Here is a 22,696-nt window from a genome sequence, read left to right on the forward strand (position 1 = left end):
CACACAGCACTATTTTGAAGAAGATCGGGGGAGTTCTCCCCTGTGCCCTGGGGCAATATTTATCCTTCAACTGATATCATTAAAACAGATTTATCTGGTCCCTATCTCGTGGCTGCTTGTAGGAGTTTCTGTTGGCCACGCAACCCACATCACAACATGAACTACGCTTTCAAAATTACTTCATTGGGTGTAAAGCACTTTGGGCTTTCCCGAGATTGTGAGAAGTGTTATATAAATGCGAATCTCTCTGTGCTGTAACAATGCTTCACTGATTGCCTCTTTGTTCTGTTGTTTAGCTATTCCAGAGGGGTGATGTCTCCTGGACGCCATGTCCGAACACGGTTATACTTTACCAGTGAAAGTCACGTCCACTCTCTGCTGAGTTTGTTTCGTTATGGGGGTCTCTTGGGCGTAAGTAGAAGTCTTACTTACGCAAGATCACGTGTTCCTCGATCGGCGTTCCTGACAGTGTGTGAACCTTTTGATTAATTTCCCCCCCTCTTCCCTATGTGTCCCTTGCCCTCATTGTGTGTGTCGTTGCTTACTCCCACCCCAATGCATCCAACTATCACAATATTCTTCAGTCATTTCTGGTCTGAATTAATGGACGTTCCCCTCTGATTCTCAGGAGCTGAAGGATCAGCAGTGGAAGAGAGCCATGGACTACCTTGGGGCAGTCTCTGAACTAAACTACATGACCCAGATCGTCATAATGTTGTATGAGGATAACAACAAGGTATAGTCTTCGTAAATGTATCCTTTTCCAATGGATTCACTGTGTGGTGAGTCGGAACAGCGGTGGTTTTAGTTGTAGCTTGTAAAGTTTAGTTGCATCTTGTAAAACGACTTTCCTTTCTAGGCTTGATTGTCCCTTTCTCGCCAAAAGCATTGCTTCCTGTTGGGGTACAGTTCCCCCAGAAGTAGGGATGCCCCAGCACCTCACCCAAGTAGCCACCTTCAGACACAAACTTAGACGGTGAGCGTCTGCAGGCCATTCAATTTGAAAAAGAGGTTTCTGACTAACCCCAAGGTAATCCTCCTCCCTGCACTTGCTAGCAGCGGATACTTAATAGCAGGAACTGTGGATGATTTGCTCCTGCAACCCCCCTCCGCAAACTGAGCAGAGGCCAACTTCAATGTCCCGTTTGTGGTGTGTTACAAGTCAGGGCGGACACCTCAAGGTGTTCTATGAAGCTCGCCTGCGCTGTGACGTTTTACGTTGAGTTTGGCTAGGATGAGCATGAGAGGTTTCCCTCCAGGTGTGATTCAACTGACCCACGAGGAGCTTTTATCAAAAACAAAGTTTAATTAAGAATATTGTTGACATGTATAGTAAGACACTTAGCAAGAACTTTTAACAATTACAACACAACAACCAGGATAATGTATAACTCTTAAGGAAATATCCAACCAAAGCCACCATCCACTACACAAAACCCTCCAAATACAGCATAGGTTAATGCCCACTTGTTACGGAATCCCACCTCCTGGGTTGAATGCTGAAAATACTTTGTGAAGAAACTCGGAAGAGGTTGTAGTCGAATCTGTTTCCCAAAACACAGCTTCTTTAAGGCAGAACCAAACAAAGAGAAAAAACAGGGAGAGAAAGAGACTGATTCTTAGCCTGCTGCTAAACTGCTTCCCAAACCAAAACTGAAAACCCAAAGGGAAAAAACCCTATCACCTGACTGCCACGGCTTAGCTCCACCCCCCGATGACATCGCTGAAGCTATAAGCTGCATGATTTTTTTGTAAAACCTTAAAGGTACACTCACATGTATCAGCTAAAATCTGCTGATTCACCACAGAACTGCAGTTGAACAAGAGTCTTTCTGGTCCGTACCGCTCATCTGGTCACTGCTCCAGCCACTTGAAATGTTTTGGTGTTACTCAGGAAGGGTTCATATATCTTTGATGATAATAGAATTTGGACCCCATGCATTGATGGCATAACATGCAAGTGAAGCTTTTGAGCGTGGCAGACTAAATTTTCTCTGTTAACTGACTGATTAATTTGACTAAGTAACAATCATGGCTACACTTCAGAAATTAATCTATTGGAAATAAAACACTTCAGAATTCTGTATCACTGGAGACTTTTCTACCCATTGTGCCTGTGCTTTATCCAATTAGTCCCGCTTCCTGCTTCATCCCCATAGCCCTGTTTCCTTTACGAGTCTATATCCAATTCAGTTTTGAAAGTTGCTATTGAATCTATTTGCAGCACATTCCATATCATCATAACTCACAGTGTCAAATAAATTCTTCATTATTCGCCCATGGTAGCACAATGATTAGCGCTGCTGCCTCACAGCACCAGGGTTCCAGGTTCGGTTCCCGGCTTGGGTCACAGTCTGTGCGGAGTCTGCATATTCTCCCCGGGTCTACGTGGGCTTCCTCCGGATGCTCCGGTTTCCTCCCACAGTCCGAAAGACGTACTGGTTAGGTGCATTGGCCGTGCTAAATTCTCCCTCAGTGTACCTGGACAGGTGCCGGAATGTGGCGACTAGGGGATTTTCACAGTAACTTCATTGCAGTGTTAATATAAGCCTACTTGTGACACTAATAAATAAACTTTAAGCTTTTAAAAAACTTTTATCAGAGGGGTGGGATCAGGTGGGAAGGATCTTTAACAACCCTTGTCATATATATCATAGAGTCATAGAGGTTTACAGCATGGAAACAGGCCTTTCGGCCCAACTTGTCCATGCCGACCTTTTTTGTAACCCCTAAGCTAGTCCCAATTGCCCACATTTGGCCATATCCCTCTATACCCATCTTACCCATGTAACTGTCTAAATGCTTTTTAAAAGACAAAATTGTACCCGCCTCTAATACAGCCTCTGGCAGTTTGTTCCAGACACTCACCACCCTCTGTGTGGAAAGAATTGCCCCTCTGGACACTTTTGTATCTCTCCCCTCTCACCTTAAACCTATGCCCTCTAGTTTTAGACTCCCCTACCTTTGGGAAAAGATATTGACTATCTAGCTGATCTGTGCCCCTCATTATTTTATAGACCTCTATAAGATCACCCCTCAGCCTCCTACGCTCCAGAGAAAAAAGTCCCAGTCTATCCAGCCTCTCCTTATAACTCAAACCATCAAGTCCCGGTAGCATCCTAGTAAACCTTCACTTGTATATCGCTTAACAACCAGCTCACAGGGAACAGACCCCTCCCATTAAAGTCACATTAACAGTATTAAAGGAGAATCTCTCTCTTGCATCCACTCCTGTTGATGAAATCATACATCACAGGAGTTTTTGTTCAGATATTGTGCCTCTGCCAGCTCTTTGGAAGATCCATCCGATTAGCCCTACTCTGTTCTTTCCCCATATCAGCACATTCTTCCTTTTTACCGATGTATCTTGTGTATCTTTACCGATGTGGCTTATGTACCCTTTTGAAATGTATTACTTTCTACTTTCACTACAATTTCAGGCAGTACATTCCAGATCATCATCAAGACAGCACATTGGCACAGTGGTTAGCACTGTTTCTCACGGCGTCAGGGACCCAGGTTTAATTCCGGCCTCGGGTCACTGTCTGTGTGGAACAAAGAAAATTACAGCACAGGAACAGGCCCTTCGGCCCTGGAGTCTGCACATTTTCCCCATATCTGCGTGGGTTTTCTCCGGGTGCTCTGGTTTCCTCCCACAGTCTAAAGATCATAGAATCCCTACAGTACAGAAGGAGGCCATTTGGCCCATTGAGTCTGTACCGATCACAATCCCACACAGGCCCTAATCCCGTAACCCTCATTTGCCCTGCTAATCCCCCTGATATTAGGGTCAATTTATCATGGCCAATCATCCTAACCTGCACACCTTTGGACTGTGGGAGGAAACTGGAGCACCCGGAGGAAATCCACGCAGACACTGGGAGAATGTGCAAACTCCACACAGACAGTGACCCAAACCGGGAATCGAACCCGGATCTCTGGCGCTGTGAGGCAGCAATGCTAACCACCGTGCTGCCCTAGATGTTTGGGTTAGGTTGATTGGCCATGCAAAATTGTCCCTTGGTGAGGCGGGGGAGTTAGCAAGGTAAATACGTGGGGTTACGAGGATAGGGCCTGGATGGGATTGTTGTCGGTGCAGACTCGATGGGCCGAATGGTCTCCTTCTGCATTACAGGGATTCTATGATAACTTATTGTGTTAAAAAAACAAAAGAATTCTCCTTATCTCAGATCTGGCTTTTTTGTAACCAGTTACATTGCTGTCTTGTTACTGACCTTCCTGCTACCCAGTCTTATCAAAACTCCTTATCATTTTAAAATCGCTGCTAAATCCTCCCCAAACCTCTGCTGTAAGGAGAACAATCCCAGCTTCTCCAGTCTCTCCACGTAACTGAAGTCCGTCATACCTTTCCATTAAATCTCCAGCCCCTCTCCAAGGCCTCGACATCCTTCCTAAAGGATGGTGCCCAGAATTGGACACACTATCCCAGCCCTCACCAGTGGCTTATGAAGGTTTTACATTATTTCTTTGCTTTTGTACACTGTGCCTCTCGTATATGCAATCCAGGACCACCACCTCTGCCTTTTTAACAGCTTTATCGACCCATATCAATGCTCTTGTACCTGGAATATATACAGTAAGAAGTCTCACAACACCAGGTTAAAGTCCAACAGGTTTATTTTTTTTAAAATACTTTTCCAATTCAATCAAATCAAATCCAATTCAGAGTCTCAACAAGTTGAGACATTTCAGATCCAGGCTGACAAGACAGGGTGAGCGACCAAACCACCCTGTCCTGGGCCTGATCTACATGAGCCAAGCTGATTGGAGAAGGGGGAGGTTCCTCCTCCAAGACTTGAGCTCATTTGCATCTTAGCCAAAAGGCCGAGATGCCGCTTTAAAAAATTGCTTCATATGAAACATATGAAGCTTCAGTGTAACCCAATGACCTCGACCAAGTGCGGCCGACCATGGGCTGCCGTCCATACACTTGATCTTAGCCAAAAGGCCGAGAAGAAAAATGGGTAGCACGAGCTTTCGGAGTGCCGCTCCTTCATCAGGTGACTCACCTGATGAAGGGGCAACGCTTCGAAAGCTCGTGCTACCAAATAAACCTGTTGGACTTTAACCTGGTGTTGTGAGACTTACTGTGCCACCCCAGTCCAATGCCGGCAATGTAATGTTGAAGTGTTTTGATTGCTTTTTTATTAGGACCCATCTTCAGAGGAACGATTCCACGTGGAACTCCATTTCAGTCCAGGTGCTAAAGGTTGTGACGAGGATGAAAACGCCCCCACAGGGTCTGGGTTTCGTCCTGCTTCAGCTGAGGTAAATCCCCTTGGGTCATTCTCGATCATCAAAGATATAGCTGACAGTTTTTACATATCTCTTTGGACTACAAAAAAAATCTGATGGGTGGCACGGTGGCACAGTGGGTTAGCACTGCTGCCTCACAGCACCAGGGATCCGGGTTCGATTCCCGGCTTGGGTCACTGTGTGTGTGGAGTCTGATTTGATTTGATTTATTATTGTCACATACAGTGGAAAGTATGGTTTCATGCACGCTATACAGACAAAACATACCATTCATAGAGAAGGAAAGGAGAGAGTGCAGAATGTAGTGTTACAGTCGTAGCTAGGGTGCCGAGAAAGATCAACTTAATGCAAGGTAGGTCCATTCAAAACCCTGACAGCAGCAGGGAAGAAGCTGTTCTTGAGTAAGTGACCTCAGACTTTTGTATCTTTTTCCCGAAGGAGGAAGGTGGAAGAGAGAATGTACATTCTCCCCGTGACTGCGTGGGTTTCCTCCGGGTGCTCCGGTTTCCTCCCACAGTCCAAAAGACGTACTGGTTAGGTGCATTGACCATGCTAAATTCTCTCTGTGTACCCGAACAGGCGTTGGAATGTGGCAACTAGGGGATTTTCACAGTAACTTCATTGCAGAGTTTTAATGTAAGCCTGCTTGTGACACTAATAAATAAACCTTTTTTAAAAATCTTGCTGATTTGCATATATAACTGATTCTTTTTCAAACATAGGTGTTAATTCTTCAAAAATTAACATGTCAGGCAGTCATATTCCCCGATGAGAAGAACTGCAAGTCAGTCACAGCTCAATAGGCATTCTCACCTCTGATGAGAAACCCCAGTTATCAGGAGAAGTTAGGTCTATCTCTTTTCCCTGGAGAGAAGAAAGCTAAGGGAAGATTTGATGGAGATGTTCAAAATCAGGATGGGGCTGGACAGAGCAGATAGGGAGAAACTGTTCCTGCTCGTAAAAGGATCGAGAACGAGAGGGCACAGATTTCAAGTGATTTGCCTTGACCTAGGGTCATCCAGACTCGAAACATTGGCTTTATTCTCTCTGCACAGATGCTGTCAGACCTGCTGAGTTTCTCCAGCATTTTCTGGTTTTTGTTGCAAGAGAAGCAAACGTGATGTGAGAAAAAACCTCACGAGTGGTTGGGGTCGGGAAGGCACTGCCTGGAAGTGTGGTGGAGGCAGGTTCAATCGAGGCATTCAAGAGGTCATTAGATGATGATTTGCATAGAAACAAATGTGGAGGGGTACAGGGAAAAGGCAGGGAAATGGCACTAGGTCATTGGAGCCCCGTCGCAGACATGATGGGCTGAGTGGCCTCCTCCTGCGCTGTAACAATTCTGAGAGTCATAAAGTCATGGGTTCCTGTCCCACACCCCAGACACTTGAGCACAAATATCCCCACACAGGCTGGAGTGCTATACTGATTGAATGCTGCATTGTTGGAGACGTCGTCCTTCAGTTGAGATCATAGAATCCCTACGGTGCAGAAGGAGGCCATTTGGCCCATCGCGTCTGCATCGACCACAATCCCACCCAGGCCCTATCCCCGTAACCCCATGCATTTACCCTAGCTAGTCCCCCTGACACTCTGGGGTAATTTAGCACGGCCAATCCACCTAACTCGCACATCTTTTGGGCTGTGGGAGGAAACCCACGCAGACACGGGGAGAACGTGCAAACTCCACACAGACAGTGACCCAAGCCGGGAATCGAACCCGGGTCCCTGGCGCTGTGAGGCAGCAGTGCTAACCACTGTGCCACCGTGCCACCCCAATGCCCAAGAAACATTAAACCGAGGCCCGACTGTCTTTTCAGGTAGATGTAAATGATCCCACGGCACTATCTGAAAAGAAGCAGGGGAGTTCTCCCCTGGTGTCCTGTCCAATATTTATCCCTCGATCAACACCACTAAAACAAATACCCAGTCTTTTGTGGGAGCTTGCTCAGTGCAAATTGGCTGCCACATTTCCCACAACACTTTAGAAGTATTTAATTGGCTGCAAATAGCCTTTAGGGACTTCTTGTGTTCATGGAAGGTGCTGGAGAAATGCCTGGTCTTTCTTTAACTTTGCCATGTTTTGCTTATGGTGATGAAGCATTGTATCTTGAGATTTAACTTGGTGTGTGCTTTGATTCTGTCAAAGTACACAGGAGTTAAAAGCAGCTTCATTCGCTCATGATTTTTTTCTGGCTCATTTTGATACCATTATTGTTGGACAGATGCCCCGGGGAGGAGGCAAACCATTCAGTTCAAAGCTTGAGAGACTTGTTCAAATGTGATTTTAATTGGTAGTTTGGAATTTAACAGAGGATTTTATTATATTTATTAACTCCCACTCACTTTTTTGGAAGATAGTCCTCTTTTTGTTGTGCCCTTTTGAAATCACTGAATCTGCCTTTGGAGGGGCATAAAAAGCTGGATAGTTTCCACTGAGGACAAATAAAGAGGGCAAGAACAGCTAAGTATCACTTGTGGTGTAGTTTAACACAGTAAGAAGTCTCACAACACCAGGTTAACGTCCAACAGGTTTATTTGGTATCACGAGCTTTCGGAGCGTTGCCCCTTCGTCACTCACCTGATGAAGGAGCGGCGCTCCAAAAGCTCGTGATTCCAAATAAACCTGTTGGACTTTAACCTGGCGTTGTGAGACTTCTTACTGTGCCCACCCCAGTCCAACGCCGGCATCTCCACCTCATAGTTTAGCACAGCATTTGAAAACTATTATTTTCTACTGCACAAAATTATGCAACCTTGACTACCAAAAAGAAATGCCGTTACTGCTAATGTTTACTTTTTAACGGTTTAATGTATTTGTCTGGCTGGGAAAGCCTCATTAATAGTTTGGGGTAGTGTTAGTTTGCAGTTTTCCGAAAATGAGAAGGATATGTGATTAAAAGCTGTAGCTGAACAAGTTGAAGAAACTCCGCATCCATTCCTTGGACACTGAGAAATATGAGCAAGTGAAGATATCTCTAAGAAATTATGAGCTTGGGTTCACCAACAGGAGAAGCCTGAAACACACAAGTCACTGAGTTATTAAAAAATTCAAGAAATTCCAAAATCATTCATAGAATCATAGAATGATGCAGCACAGAAAAAGACCCATCGTGCATGACTGGCATCTTGAGAGAACTTCGTCCTACTCCCTGTCCCTGCAAGTAATTCCCAACCATATATTTCTACCAGTTTTATACACAGATTGTTGCTGCCAGTTTGGGATTGTCAGCCATTTAGAATTTAAAAAATGATTGAATTGTTCAAATGCATCTGCAAGCTTGTGCGCAGTTATCAAATTAATGTTTCTGAGTTGGCATATCACCTACAGTTGTCCTTCAAAGAGAGAAAAGGAAAAGGGGCGGCACGGTGGCACAGTGGTTAGCACTGCTGCCTCACAGCGCCAGGGACCCGGGTTCAATTCCAACCTTGGGTCGCTGTCTGTGTGGAGTTTGCACGTTCTCCCCGTGTCTGAGTGGGTTTCCTCCGGGTGCTCCGGTTTCCTCCCACAGTCCAAAGATGTGTAGGTTAGGTTAGGTTGATTGGCCAGGTTAAATTAACCCTAGTGTCAGGGGGATTAGCAGGGTAAATGTGTGGGGTTATGGGAATAGGGCCTGGATGGGATTGTGGTCCCTGTAGACTCGATGGGCCGAATGGTCTCCTACACTGAGGGATTCTATGGATTCTAGAACTTGAGGATGCAGAAAAGGGAGGAACTGAGAGGAAAAGCAAAAGAGAGATTGTAGTAATTCTGTTTCTTTCCCGCGTAGAATGAAGGCGGCTCCAAGACCGATCAGGGAAGCATGGAAGATCTTTCGGAGAATCGGGGAAGCGATGATGCGGATGGATTTCTTCCAGCTTTGCCCCAGCCAGCAGAGTCCTTCCAGGTTCACAAGAAGTCTGCTTTGACCAAGACCAGGAAGATGGGCTCGATGGAGGTAAGTAATGACGAATGATGCGAAGCACATCATGCCCATCTACAGTTGCTTCTCTCCTCCAAGGAGAACAATCCCAGCTCTCTCCACACACCTAAATGTCTCCAGAACCCATTTGTACCTGGCACTCCCTACCTAGCCCTGGTCTATAAAAGATATCTGTGATAGAGATACACAGTACATGTAGGATAAAATGCAAGCATTATTTCAGGTTAAACCTTGACTGAAAGACCAGGGGATGTTGGAATTAACTGGTTAAAATGGTCACCTATTTTTAGCCTGCACTCCCTAGTTCAGATCTACATGGGGGGAGGTGGAGCCCCTTTCTGTCAAGTAGCTGAATTGATTTGTGCAATGCTGAGTCCCTACTGTCAAGTGTTCCAGACAATGTGTGTTTAGTGCCCCAACCTAAGGTTGCAAACAAAGGATGCTTGTTTCGAGAACGGCACGGTGGCACAATGGTTAAGCACTGCTGCCTCACAGCGCCAGGGACCCGGGTTCAATTCTGGCCTCAGGTCACTGTCTGTGTGGAGTTTGCACGTTCTACCCATGTCTGAGTGGATTCCTCCGGGTGCTCTGGTTTCCTCCCACACTCCAAAGATAAGTAGGTTATGTGGATTGGCCATGCTAAATTGCCCCTTAGTGTCCAAAGATATGTAGGTTAGGTGGATTGGCCATACTAACTTGACCCTTAGTGTCCAAAGATATGTAGGTTAGGTGGATTGGCCATGCTAACTTGACCCTTAGTGTCAGGGGGATTAGCAGGGTAAATATGTGGGATTACGGGAGTAGGGCCTGGGTGGGATTGTGGTCGGTGCAGACCCGATGGGCCGAATGGCCTCCTTCTGCACTGTAGGGGTTCTATGAATGCAGGTTAATAGGCACACGTTTTTCTGAACCGTATGGCAGTTGTCTCTCTGAAAGTTGGGTTATTTTTACTCTGAACTGCTGCTGACAGAGAAAGATCCTTGGGTCAGCCGAACACCCCCAGTGTACTCGCTCCTCAGGTACATTTTGTTGCTCTTTTTGAAGGGGAAGTTTCCCCATGGCTGTGAGCCGAGTGTTACTCTGCATTGGCAGAGTTGCTGTTTGAGAGTGCAGACCTTCGCCAACCAATGGTTCTGTCGGCAATTACCGAAATCCTCAGTTGAGCTGATTCTCCTTTTCATGCAAAGTATCCTCTTCTGTTGGCAGGTACTGTCGGAGAATTCCTCCAAGTACAGTGGCTACCGGCTGCTGGCTCCTCCGTATTCCAGACAGCTGTCTGATGTGAAACAGAGCGGCCTGGGTAAGAGATTTTGACACTCTGAAGCCTCTTTAGAATACAATAGCAGTACACCCTCGCCCTATGCACAATACCATAAATAGTGACTGTGCAGTGACCAGCCCACCAGCACTAACTTAGCATGCCAAACTTTTTAAAGGGCTTACTTTTCGATTTTAACCCAGTTTTTGCGGTGACTTTACTCATCAAGCATTGGCTCTCTTTTCGGATTGTTGGGAGCTGTTGACTAATTTCCAAAATTCAGCTGAGGCTGGCGTTGGTTTCAGGCAAACACTTGGGGAGAAATTTGTTTGTAAGAGCTACACTGACTCACTGGGGTTGGCAGCCCAGCTGGCTGCTACTAACGCAGTGTTCTTCAATGCTAGAGGTGATATGAAGCACCACCACGCGAACAAATATCTCCTCACTGAACGTTGTTAGCAGAGTCGCCTTTAACCTTTAAAAGTCTGAGGACTTGTTGGTAAAATTGTTTTTTGGGGGCGGGTGAGGTGGCAGGGTGGAAGGGGGCAAATATGAATTGGACATAGGGTGCAAGAGCAAACAGGGAATGTAACGTATTCATTGACTAGGCTATGGTTTTAGAATATTCACCGGGGTTCTCTGGCCTCCTCGTGGAGTTTTTCTCTGTGGTGGGAGGCTGTGCGCTGTTGGCCGGTGGTGGGATCTTCCCATCCTGCTGCTATCAACAGGAATTCCCATTGATTCCACCCCACTCCGCCAGGAATCGTCCGGTGGGGGTGCACCATCGGCGAGACCGGAAGGTCCCGCCAGCGTGAAGATTGCGCCCGTAGTGCCCACTTCAGAACTGTCACAGCCATTGAAAAGTTTAAGTCTATTTATTAGTCACAAGTGAGGCTTACATTAACCCTGCAATGAAGTTACTGTGAAATTCCCCGAGTCGCCACACTCAGGCGCATGTTGGGGTCAATGCACCCTAACCAACCCGTCTTTGGACTGTGGGAGGAAACCGGAGCACCCGGAGTAAACCCACGCAGACACAGGGAGAAGGTGCAAACTCCACACAGCCAGTGACCCAAGCCGGGAATCGAACCCGGGTCCCTGGCGCTGTGAAGCAGCAGTGCTAACCACAAACCACCGTGCCAAAAGAGTGCAGAAGAGATTTGCTAAGGTGCTACCTAGAAAAGACTGGAAAGGCTGTGGCTTATCATTGCAACATGAAGTTTAGAAGGAGGCTCAATAGAAATGTCCAAGCTATGTGGGGTTTTGTTAAGATGGAGAGCAGGTGTGGCTGCTGGTTTTGAGTTACTAACTGGAGACATAAATTTAAGATCACAAATAGAACCAAAGAAATGGTTGGGAAAGTTTTATTAATGCTTGGAATGATCTGGCAGTAATGGGTGGGAGGAGATTCTCTGGTGACTTTAAGTAGAAATAGATAAATACTTGCAAAGATAAACTGTAAATGGTGTACAAGGGCAAAGTGGATAACTTATTCAGAAGTGATTGGCTGAATGGCTGTGCAGTAAAATTTGATTTATTTTTGTCACATGTATTAACATACAGTGAAAAGTATTGTTTCTTGTGTGCTATACAGACAAAGCATACCGTTCATAGAGAAGGAAAGGAGAGGGTGCAGAATGTGGTGTTACAGTCATAGCTAGGGTGTAGAGAAAGATCAACTTAATGAAAGGTAAGTCCATTCAAAAGTCTGACAGCAGCAGAGAAGAAGCTGTTCTTCAGTCGGTTGGTACATGACCTCAGACTTTTGTATCTTTTTCCCGACGGAAGAAGGTGGAAGAGAGAATGTCCGGGGAGCGTGGGGTCCTTAATTATGCTAGCTGCTTTGCTGAGGCAGTGGGAAGCATAGACAGAGTCAATGGATGGGAGGCCGGTTTGCGTGATGGATTGGGCTACATTCACGACCTTTTGCAGTTTCTTGCGGTCTTGGGCAGAGCAGGAGCCATACCAAGCTGTGATACAACCACAAAGAATGCTGTCTATGGCGCATCTGTAAAAGTCGGTGAGAGTCATAGCGGACATGCCAAATTTCCTTAGTCTTCTGAGAAAGTAGAGGCAATGGTGGGCTTTCCTTACTATAGTCATAGAATCATAGAAACCCTACAGTGCAGAAGGAGGCCATTCGGCCCATCGAGTCTGCACCGACCACAATCCCACCCAGGCCCTACCCCCACATATTTACCCGCTAATCCCTCTAAGCTATGCATCTCAGGACTCTAAGGGGCAATTTTTAACCTGGCCAATCAACCTAACCCGCACATCTTTGGACTGTGGGAGGAAACCGGAGCACCCGCAGGAAACCCACGCAGACACAAGGAGAATGTGCAAACTCCACACAGACAGTGACCCGAGCCGGGAATCGAACCCGGGACCCTGGAGCTGTGAAGCAGCAGTGCTAACCACTGTGCTACCGTGCCGCCCATGGGCAGGTATAGTGTCGGCATGGGGGGACCAGGACAGGTTGTTGGCAATCTGGACACCTAAAAACTTGAAGCTCTCGACCCTTTCTACTTCACCCTCATTGATGTAGACAGGGGCATGTTCTCCTCTACGCTTCCTGAAGTTGATGACAATCTTCTTTGTTTTGTTGATATTGAGGGAGAGATTATTGTCGCCGCTCTAGTTCACCAGAAAATCCAGTTATTCTAAGCACTTGTTGGTAATTAATAATCCTTAAGACTTATAAAGTGGCTCCGGAGTGTGGCAACTAGGGGATTTTCACAGTAACTTCATTGCAGTGTGAATATAAGCCTACTTGTGACAAATAAATATATAACAATCGTCCTACAGGCTATTATTTTTCAATGTGTTGTATTCCTACTGCAACAGGCAGCAGCATCATTATTCAATGTAATCAACAACAGGTTATATTTATGGAGCATCTTTAACACATTAAAGGGCTTCACAGGAATCTATTCAACTAAAATTGACATTGAGCTACTTACGGAGATACTAGGACTGGTGTCAAAAAGTATGCTCAAAGAGGTAGGTTTCTTAGGCAAGTTCTTAAAGGAGTGAAATAACTTACATTTATATAGCATGTTTCACAACCTCACAATGTCCCAAAGCACTTTGCAGCCAGTACAGTACTTATGAGGTGTAGTTACTGTTGTAATGTAGGAAACCAGGCTGCCAATTTACACACAGCAAGGTGCACCAATAGCAATCTGGTGTTGCTGACCAATTCAAAGATGTGCGGGTTAGATGGATTGGCCATGCTAAATTGCCCCTTAGTGTCGCAAGATGTGTAGTTTACGGGGGGGGTTAGTGGGGTAAATACATGGATTTACAGAGATAGGGCCTGGATAAGATTTATAAAAAGGGTTGGTGCAGACTCGATGGGCTGAATGGCCTCTTTCTGTACAGTCAGGAGTCTATAAAAAAAAGATAAAATAACGGGAGAGGAATGGAGACATTTAGGACAGGAATTTTAGAGCTTAAGACCTAGATGCCTGAAGGTGCGGTTGCCAATGGTGGAGCAAGGATTTGAGAATGTACAAGAGGGCAGAACTGGAGGATCACAGTGTTTTCAGATGGTTGTAGGACTGGCGAAGGTTTTGAGGTGTAGAGGGACAAAGTCACTGAGGGCTGGGTTCTAGACTTGCAGGCAGTGAATGCAAAAGCTTAAGGCTTGTACTGAAGTCTGTTGGCATCCAATGATGGAGCTCCCAGCCCCAATTTGATGCAGTGCAGGGCCCACTGAATGCTGTAGCCATGTACCACACAGAATAGAAAATGGCCAGCCGCATGACACCTTAAAGGAATCACTTGTAGCAGCTGTGGACGTGATAACTGTTCCTCAGAAGGAACTCTTCAGAATGCAGCTGATGGAAATGCAACAAAACTTACTCCAACTTATAAATCAAAGCAAGGGTTTAATAAAAAAACATTGTTACTCCAAACTTGGGGCCTCGCCCTGGGCCACTCCAAGCTTCCCACAATTCTGCAGAGTTCCTTATTTATAGTGAGTCAGCTGACTCTTACATCAGTCTGTAATTGGCTCCATGTTTTACTGAGTCAGCTGACTCTTACATCTTGTTTCCATTGGTCACATTACATCCAATCAAAAGTTGTCACCGGTTACATACTAATAGTAACCAGTGACAAGGTGGCATCTTTTGGTCATCAGGTTGGGCACATTTACTTGTGCCTTGCTGCTTAATCCCCCACCCCACCCACCCCTTCAATAATATTGACCATCACGCTCCCCAACCCCACCCTTTAATCCCTCGCTGCAGGATTCCAGCCCCCACAAACTCGGCGCTATCAGCAATTGGAAATCACAAAGCAGCTGAAGAACTGCATGCAAATGACTTGTGCAACCGATTACTGCACTGACCCTAGCTGACAAATGGCAGTAATGAAAATCCGCTCTGGTTAGTCCAGATAGACAAAGTCTCTAAGCGGAGTCGACTCTTAACGTTTATACCTTTCTCCCACTTTACAAATAGACGTGAGCATCCAATTTAATTAACGGTACTTTCCGTTACTTCTTTCCATTTCAATTTATCTTCCAATAAAGGCTTTGTTTTATTTCACTATTATAACAAACCTTGCGAAAACAAAATGCATAACACTGCCAAACCTATGCCTAGTCGTACAGCTGCCGTAGAGGAATGTGGACCCTTGTTTAAGCTTTGGCAATGCTGTTGCGTCCTTCAGGGAGTTGAAACTAAATGGTGAATGGCAGAATAGAAGAAATGCATTGTGGAGAGCACTTTGGGCCCTTTGTTCTTCAGAAATTCTGGATAAATCCATTTCTTTCAGCGGGAATAGACTCGCGTCCTTCTTGGCCTGATTCATGGAACAGCAATCAATGGTCAGACGATTGTGCGCCCACCCCTGTCTCTGTTGATAAAAGCACTGCCTTACTGTAGCCCTGTGTCAGACAGAGCAACAACTCCACTCAGTGACTTAGCCAGAAATCCAGGTTCCAGAAACAAGGGACCACATTTCATTGGCTTGGCAGATCCCAAGGATGTAAAGGGTGATGCATAAGAGCAGGTTCTCTCTCCACAGACATCAGCAGCCCTCCATTTTGGTGGCCGCATTACACGTGCCAGTCCAGACTAAAAATATCAATGGCCATTCGACTGTGAAGGGCATCATTGCCAAGCCCAATATCACTGATCTCACTCAATGTCCACGCATGCACGCTTGCTAGCAGAAGTCGTGGTGTAGCAATCAGGAGTAGGATCACTTATTGCCTATACCACCTCCATAATACAGGGCACTGAAACCAGTTGAGCAGCTCGCACGGCTGCTAAAGCACAGTGGTTAGCACTGCTGCTTCACAGCACCAGGGACCCGGGTTTGATTCCCGGCTTGGGTCACTGTCTCTGCGGAGTCTGCACGTTCTCCCCGTGTCTGTGTGGGTTTCCTCCGGGTGCTCTGGTTTCCTCCCACAGTCTGAAAGGCGTGCTGGTTAGGTTCATTGACCCGAACAGGTGCCGGACTGTGGCAACTAGGGGAATTTCACAGTAACTTCATTGCAGTGTTAATGTAAGCCTTGCTTGTGACTTATAAATAAACTTCTTTTAAAAAAGTCTCTGCTCTGGGTACCAGTGAGCTCTAGGTTGGTAAGTTATCCTAAGACCTGTTTGTTTTTGTTCCCAACTGAACTATTTAGGGCAATTCATATTGAAAGAATTTAATATTCGAAATGTATTGAGCAGCGTATTTTAATATAGTGGGCTGTTTAATATAGTGAACTAGGGGATTTTCACAGTAACTTCATTGCAGTGTTAATGTAAGACGAGTTGCGACACTAATAAATAAATATAAAGCTGTTACATCTGTGTTCATTTTCAGCGTTGTTTGATGTGTCGCATTATCCTGCGACACACGCTGTGAGTTTCTCCAGTCACCTCATGTGGCACGCTTGCAAGTACTGACAACGGGTTTACTGAGAACCCTCGGAGGCACTGTACGCACTGACTTCTGAGCAATTAGCCACTCTTTGCTTTGTGCCTGTTCAGTGACATCACACAGTTCACTGGTTCATCCTGATAAAAGCAGGCTGCAAAATGTTGATGATATTTGAATTGAAAATTTGGGAATTTGAACTTTTGAACCCCCCCCCCCCCCTCTGTTTTAAAACTGCGCCATTGGTTTAAGGATTTACTTTAATGTAGAACCTTAACCGATATGAAAAGAGGCTGAGACATCCAAAGTAAAATCAATTTCCATTTTGGGATTATACAGCTGACTGTCTGGTATATCTTTTGTAGTTCTTGTTGATGGGGGAGGGTATAATCCATTGCAATTTTCTGTGTTTTATCCTCAATGAATAGAATTGTAATTTAAGGTTTTGGTGGTTAGTGTGTGTCTGGTTTTTTTTTTTCTTGCTGCCCCCCTCATTTCTCTATACTGGAGTGTAGTTCCACACTGTCTCTGGTACTTCATGTGAATGTTTGTACTTCTGATGTGGACCTGAGTGGTGAATTTTGACACCTTGCTGAAATTCGCTGCCCATGCTCACAAGTGAGACAAACAGGCTCTTGGCAGAGGTGCCAGAGGCTGTGAAGATTACCAGCAGAGAATGAGGTAAGTTCAATTTTTTTTTAAAAGGCCAGGGTTTCCATGGTGAGAATTACAAGGTATTGCAAGTGGGACTTGGCAAAGCATCCAATGTATGACCGGCTGAGTGCACTTTCATTCAGCGCAGGCTTCAACACTCCTAAGCATTGATTGGACCTCCTGGACCCAAATCTTTAATTTAAGAAAAATCACCACTACTGACACTTTTAATTGAAGTTACTTTGATAAGTAATGAGGGAGCAGCACGGTGGCACAGTGGTTAGCACTGCTGCCTCACAGTGCCAGTGACCTGGGTTCGATTCCTGGCTTGGGTCACTGTCTGTGTGGAGTCTGCACGTTCTCCCCGTGTCTGCGTGGGTTTCCTCCGGGTGCTCCGGTTTCCTCCAACAGTCCGAAAGACGTGCTGGGTTAGGGTGCATTGACCCTGGAATGTGGCGACTAGGGGAATTTCATAGTAACTTCATTGCAGTGTTAATGTAAGCCTTATTTGTGACTAATGAATAAACTTTAAACACATGTACCTAGCTGTGCGATCAAAGGTTATTTTAACTTCTGTGATTTGTCACAGTGCCAGGTTTGATTCCGGCTTCGGGTCACTCTCTGTGCGGAGTCTGCATGTTCTCCCCGTCATTGTGTGGGTTTCCTCCGGGTGCTCCGGTTTCCCCCCACGCTTCAAAGATGTGCAGGTTAGGTGGTTTGGCCATGCTAAATTGCCCCTTAGTATCAGGGAGATTAGCAGGGAAAACACTTGGGGTTACAGGCCTAGGTGGGATTGTTGTTGGTACAGGCTTGATAGGCCGAATGGCTGCCTTCTTTTGATTTGATTTATTATTGTCACATACTGTTCATAGAGAAGGAAAGGAGAGGGTGCAGAATGTAGTGTTACAGTCATAGTAGGGTGTAGAGAAAGATCAACTTAATGCAGCGAAGAAGCTGTTCTTGAGTCAGTTGGGTGTGACCTCAGATTTTTGTATCTTTTTCCTAACAGAAGAAGGTGGAAGAGAGAATGTCCTGGGTGCGTGGGGTCCTTAATTATGCTGGCTGCTTCGCCGAGGCAGCAAGAAGTGTAGACGGAGTCAATGGATGGGAGGCTGGTTTGAGTGATGGAATGGGCTACTGTAGGGATTCCAAGATTCAGTTCTGCTATACTTGGTTAATAGGTTTTTTAAAATAAAAAAAATGAAATGCTGGAAAACAGTCCCCCATCTGTGGAGAGAGAAAAACAGAGCTAATGTTTTGTCCTGATGACCTGTTGTCAGAACTGGAAGAAGCTAGAGGTTTGACAATTTTTAAGGAAGCATAGTGACAGGAGAATAGGGGAAAGAACAAAAGGGAAGGTCTGTAATAGAGTGGAATGTTGGAGAGATTAAAGGGATGATGCAGGATAAAAGTTTATTTTTATTAGTGTCACAAGTAGGCTTATATTAATACTGCAATGAAGTTACTGTCGAAAATCTCCTAGTTGCCAGACTCCAGCGCCTGTTTGGTAACACTGAAGGAGAATTTAGCACGGCCAATGCACCCAACCTGCACATCTTTGGACTGTGGGAGGAAACCGGAGCACCTGGAGGAAACCCACGCAGACACGGGGAGAATGTGCAAACTCCACAGAGGCAGTGACCCAAGCCAGGAATCGAACCCGGGTCCCTGGCACTGTGAGGCAGCAGTGCTAACCACTGTGTCACTGTGCTGCCCAAAAGGGGATGGTAACAGAGCAGGCAGTAAACAATGATGGCAGCAGCAGAACCACAACCAAAACCCACTGTCCAAAACAAGGGAGCAATGGTTATGTTGATTGCTGAAATTGTGGAACTCACCATTGGGCCTGAAATGCTTTGAGGTGGCTAATTAAGAAATCAGATGCTGTTTCTCCGGGTCATGGTGTGGAACAAACGGAGGTGCTCAGGAAAGCGGTCACCTGGTCTGCATTTAGTCTCAGGAGAGAAGACAGCATCGTAATCACCAAATGCAGTGTGCACAATTCTCCCTGTGTTTGTGGGGTTTGCACCAGGCGCTCCAGTTTCCTCCAACACTTCAAAAGTTTAAAGTTTATATATGACAAGGATGGTTAAAGACCCTTCCCACCTGATCCCATCCCTCTGATGAAAGTTTTTTTAAAGTTTAACGTTTATTTATTAGTGTCACAAGTCAGCTTACATTAACACTTCAATGAAGTTGCTGTGAAAATCTCCCAGTCGCCACACTCCGGCGCCTGTTCGGGTACACTGAGGGAGAATTTAACATGGCCAATGCACCTAACCAGATGTGCGGATTAGGTTGATTGGCCATGCTAAATTGCCCCTTAGTGTCAGGGGGACTAGTAGGGTAAATAAGTGGGGTTACGGGGATAGGGCCTGGGTGGGATTGTGGTCGGTGCAGGCTCGATGGGCCGAATGGCCTCCTGCACTGTAGGGATTCTATGAAATTAGAAGAGATAATAGTAAACCACGTATTCGCCCGGAAGCAGTGTTTAGGGTCCTGGGTGATGGGAGGGGAGTTGTGTATCAGTGGTCTACCTGGAACCTGACTATCATGGTGTCATCTGGGCTGGAATTCTCTGGCCTTCCATCAGTGGGTTTCTGAGCAGCGAGAGGTGACGGTGCCACTCACTCGTGGCAGGATCTTCTGGTCCTGCCGCTGTCAATGGAATTTCCTTTTGTAGCCATCCCATGTTGCTGGGAAACCTGTGACAGGTGTGCGCTGCCAATGGGACCAGAGAATTCGCCACTAGCGAACAGCTGGAGAATTCCAACCCTAGTGTCACATTTAGACTACACTGGGTTGAGTGGCAGTTTCCTTCTCTGCAGGACATTAGTGAATCGCTAATATTTTTATTGCAATCCAGTCATTTTCATGATTGACTTTTCTCTTGCTAGTCCATAAATTATCAAAGATCTTAACTGCATTTTCACAACCCAACATAAAATGGGTTTGTGTCTGTAGTGACCCAGCCAAGGTGTGGAACTCTTATCTGGCACTGCACTATCATGCTGGCTCTGTAACGTCCTGATGGAGAAAGGAAGCAAGTAATGACTGCAACTCTGACCTGTCCGATAAGGGAATATTTAAACAGGTCAATTGGCAGTCCCTCTGGACCTCTTCCACTTACTTCCTCTATAAAGGACTTTGTTCGGGATACACTAAGAAATTGGAGAGCTGGTCATCACTGCCCTGGCCTTTTCTGTGACCCAGAATGCAGTCTGTTGGCCCTGAGCAACATCCTGAGGACATTAGAGTATCGTTGTCCAAATCATCGTGGTGTTTTGGGATCCTTGATCCTCCGATTCCCAAGTTACCATTTCAGCAGCACTTCTACAGGTGAATAGCCACTGGAGCGGTATTTGTATTTCTGTAGCGTTTATCGTTCACTGAAACAACTCCAGGCATTTCATACAGTAAATTACGTTTGGATTGCTGAGACTGTTATTTGAAGAAAAAAGATTAAGTCCTGGAACTTCTCAAAGGCAGAGTGTTGCACTCTCAACACAGCCCACTAGATTGGAAGCAGTTTTTCTTTATTTGTCCTCGGGGTGGGTAACTGTGTGTAACACAAGAAGAAAATAACTGAGGAACTTCATCCTGTCACAGTAGATACATTTTACTGTCGGACTTGTTCCTCTTGGGATAGGAACCTTGCAAAACTATCAAATTTTAAAGATTTTGCTCTGTCTATTTTGTCTACGTATTGCTAAAGCTGTCTGTTTCCCACTGACAGGTTTCAGCCCAAATTTCATTGCTCACTTGGGTAAGTGGCGTTAAGTCATGCAGGAAGGAGCCTCCTTGCATCTATCCTGGTCTACGCCCAATTAATTGATCTACAATTGACCAGGGAGTGGGGGTGGAGGAGAATTCAACCAAAGTTCCCACTCCTGCCCTCCACTGCTGCAACTGCTTGTGTGACGTATGAGGAGCAACTCAAATTGTGATGCTTCTCATTGCTGAACAGCTAGATAATTCTCACCATCTTGATGGAGGTAACCGAGAGCTGGATTCACCCATGAAACTGTACACAGGCGGAATCAGCACTCCGGGGGGAGAAACAGATGTGCTGGTTATAAACTAGATTTACAAAACTTTCTGTTGAAAATTTGAATTGCAGAAAATTATACCAAATATAGTTTGTTGGCATAACTTTTAATTAGTGGCTGTTGAAATAATTAGTAAATTGTTATTAGAGTTTAAAAAAATATATATACGTACATAAGATAGTGACTGGAGTTGGGGAGAGACTTCACGGTGGCAAAGGGGTTAGCACTGCTGCCTCACAGCGCCAGGGACACAGGTTCGATTCCCGGCTTGGGTCACTGTCTGTGTGGAGTCTGCACGTTCTCCCCGTATCTGCGTGGGTTTCCTCCGGGTGCTCCGGTTTCCTCCCACAGTCCAAAAATGTGCAGGTTAGGTGGATTAGCCATGGTAGTGCTGCTGCCTCACAGTGCCAGGGACCCGGGTTCGATTCCCGGCTTGGATCACTGTCTGTGTGGAGTTTGCACGTTCTCCCCGTGTCTGCATGGGTTTCCTCCCACAGTCTGAAAGACGTGCTAGTTAGGTGCATTGACCAGGATAGCTGCTGGACTGTGGCGACTAGGGGAATTTCACAGTAACTTCGTTGCAGTGTTAATGTAAGCCTTACTTGTGACTAATAAATAAACTTTTATAGTTAGGAGGATTAGCAGGGTAAATATGTGGGGTTATGGGGATAGGTCCTGGGTAGGATTGTTGTTGATGCAGGCATGATGGGCTGAATGGCCTCCTTCTACACTGTTGGGATTCTATGATTCTACTAACTCCCTTCATATGACCACCTAGTGGCCAGATCTTGTAACTACATTGTGACATTCGTCTTGGCAAAATCAGTTGGGAAATGTTGACATGGAAAGTTTACAGTTCCAAAGGTTGATAGAAACGACATCAAGGAGTAAGATTTAAAAATAGGAAGTTTGTGCCAGTTACAGTATTTGAAATGTTCTTTCTTGCTATCCTTGTGCCCATTGAGAAACTGGCATTGTAAGATTGCATGTTACATTTTGGAAAATAAGAGTTATGTTACAGAGATTGCTTAGACTCTTATTTCACCACTTCAGTTTAAATATCAAATAATATCTTATTCTTGCTGCAACGGTGTCTCATGTTAAATATCGTGCCTTCATTTTCTTTTCGCTGTATTTTTTACACATTTATCAAAACAAATGAGCCTTTTGGCAAAATGTGTTACTTTGTAAAAAGTAAAACGTAAATAGCAGGCACGACCTTATCGGAAAAGGAAGAAGACAGTTATAATAAAAGCAAAATACTTCAGATGCTGAAAGTCTGAAATAAAACCAAGTGCTGGAAATGCTCAGCAGGTCTGACAGTATCTGTGGAGAGAGAAACCATTCATGTTTTGAGTCAAATTACTCTTCTTTGGAACTGGCAAATTCAGCGTCTCAGTCCCTCCCTTGCTGTTTTGTAATCCCTGTCAAAAATAGTGGCTGTTGAGTGATGTTGGGATTTAAGTCGTATTGCACGCTCTTTGTTGTTGCATAACCATTGAAGCTCACTGGATGGCCGTGTGGGTAAACTGTCAGAGGGCACTGTCCCCAAAGAACCCCACACCATCAGGGCAGTGTACCGAGGAAATCGAAGAACAAAGAAAGAAAATTACAGCACAGGAACAGGCCCTCCAAGCCTGCACCGACCATGC

General features: G+C 45.5%; 1 protein-coding gene across 9 annotated transcripts in view; it reads left to right on the plus strand.

The window, feature by feature from the left end:
• The window catches only part of ppip5k1a (diphosphoinositol pentakisphosphate kinase 1a), a 156,795-nt gene that overhangs the window by 93,919 nt on the left and 40,180 nt on the right, over positions 1–22,696 (plus strand). For all 9 annotated transcript variants that reach the window (XM_078199923.1, XM_078199929.1, XM_078199926.1 and 6 more), the window contains 5 exons: positions 297–411; positions 629–736; positions 5,173–5,289; positions 9,048–9,215; positions 10,407–10,500. In XM_078199923.1, the coding sequence (XP_078056049.1) occupies positions 297–411; positions 629–736; positions 5,173–5,289; positions 9,048–9,215; positions 10,407–10,500 (602 nt within the window). The remainder of the gene's footprint in view (positions 1–296; positions 412–628; positions 737–5,172; positions 5,290–9,047; positions 9,216–10,406; positions 10,501–22,696) is intronic.

The sequence above is a fragment of the Mustelus asterias genome, chromosome 29, assembly GCF_964213995.1.
Source record: "Mustelus asterias chromosome 29, sMusAst1.hap1.1, whole genome shotgun sequence".
Classification (NCBI taxonomy): Eukaryota; Metazoa; Chordata; class Chondrichthyes; order Carcharhiniformes; family Triakidae; genus Mustelus; species Mustelus asterias.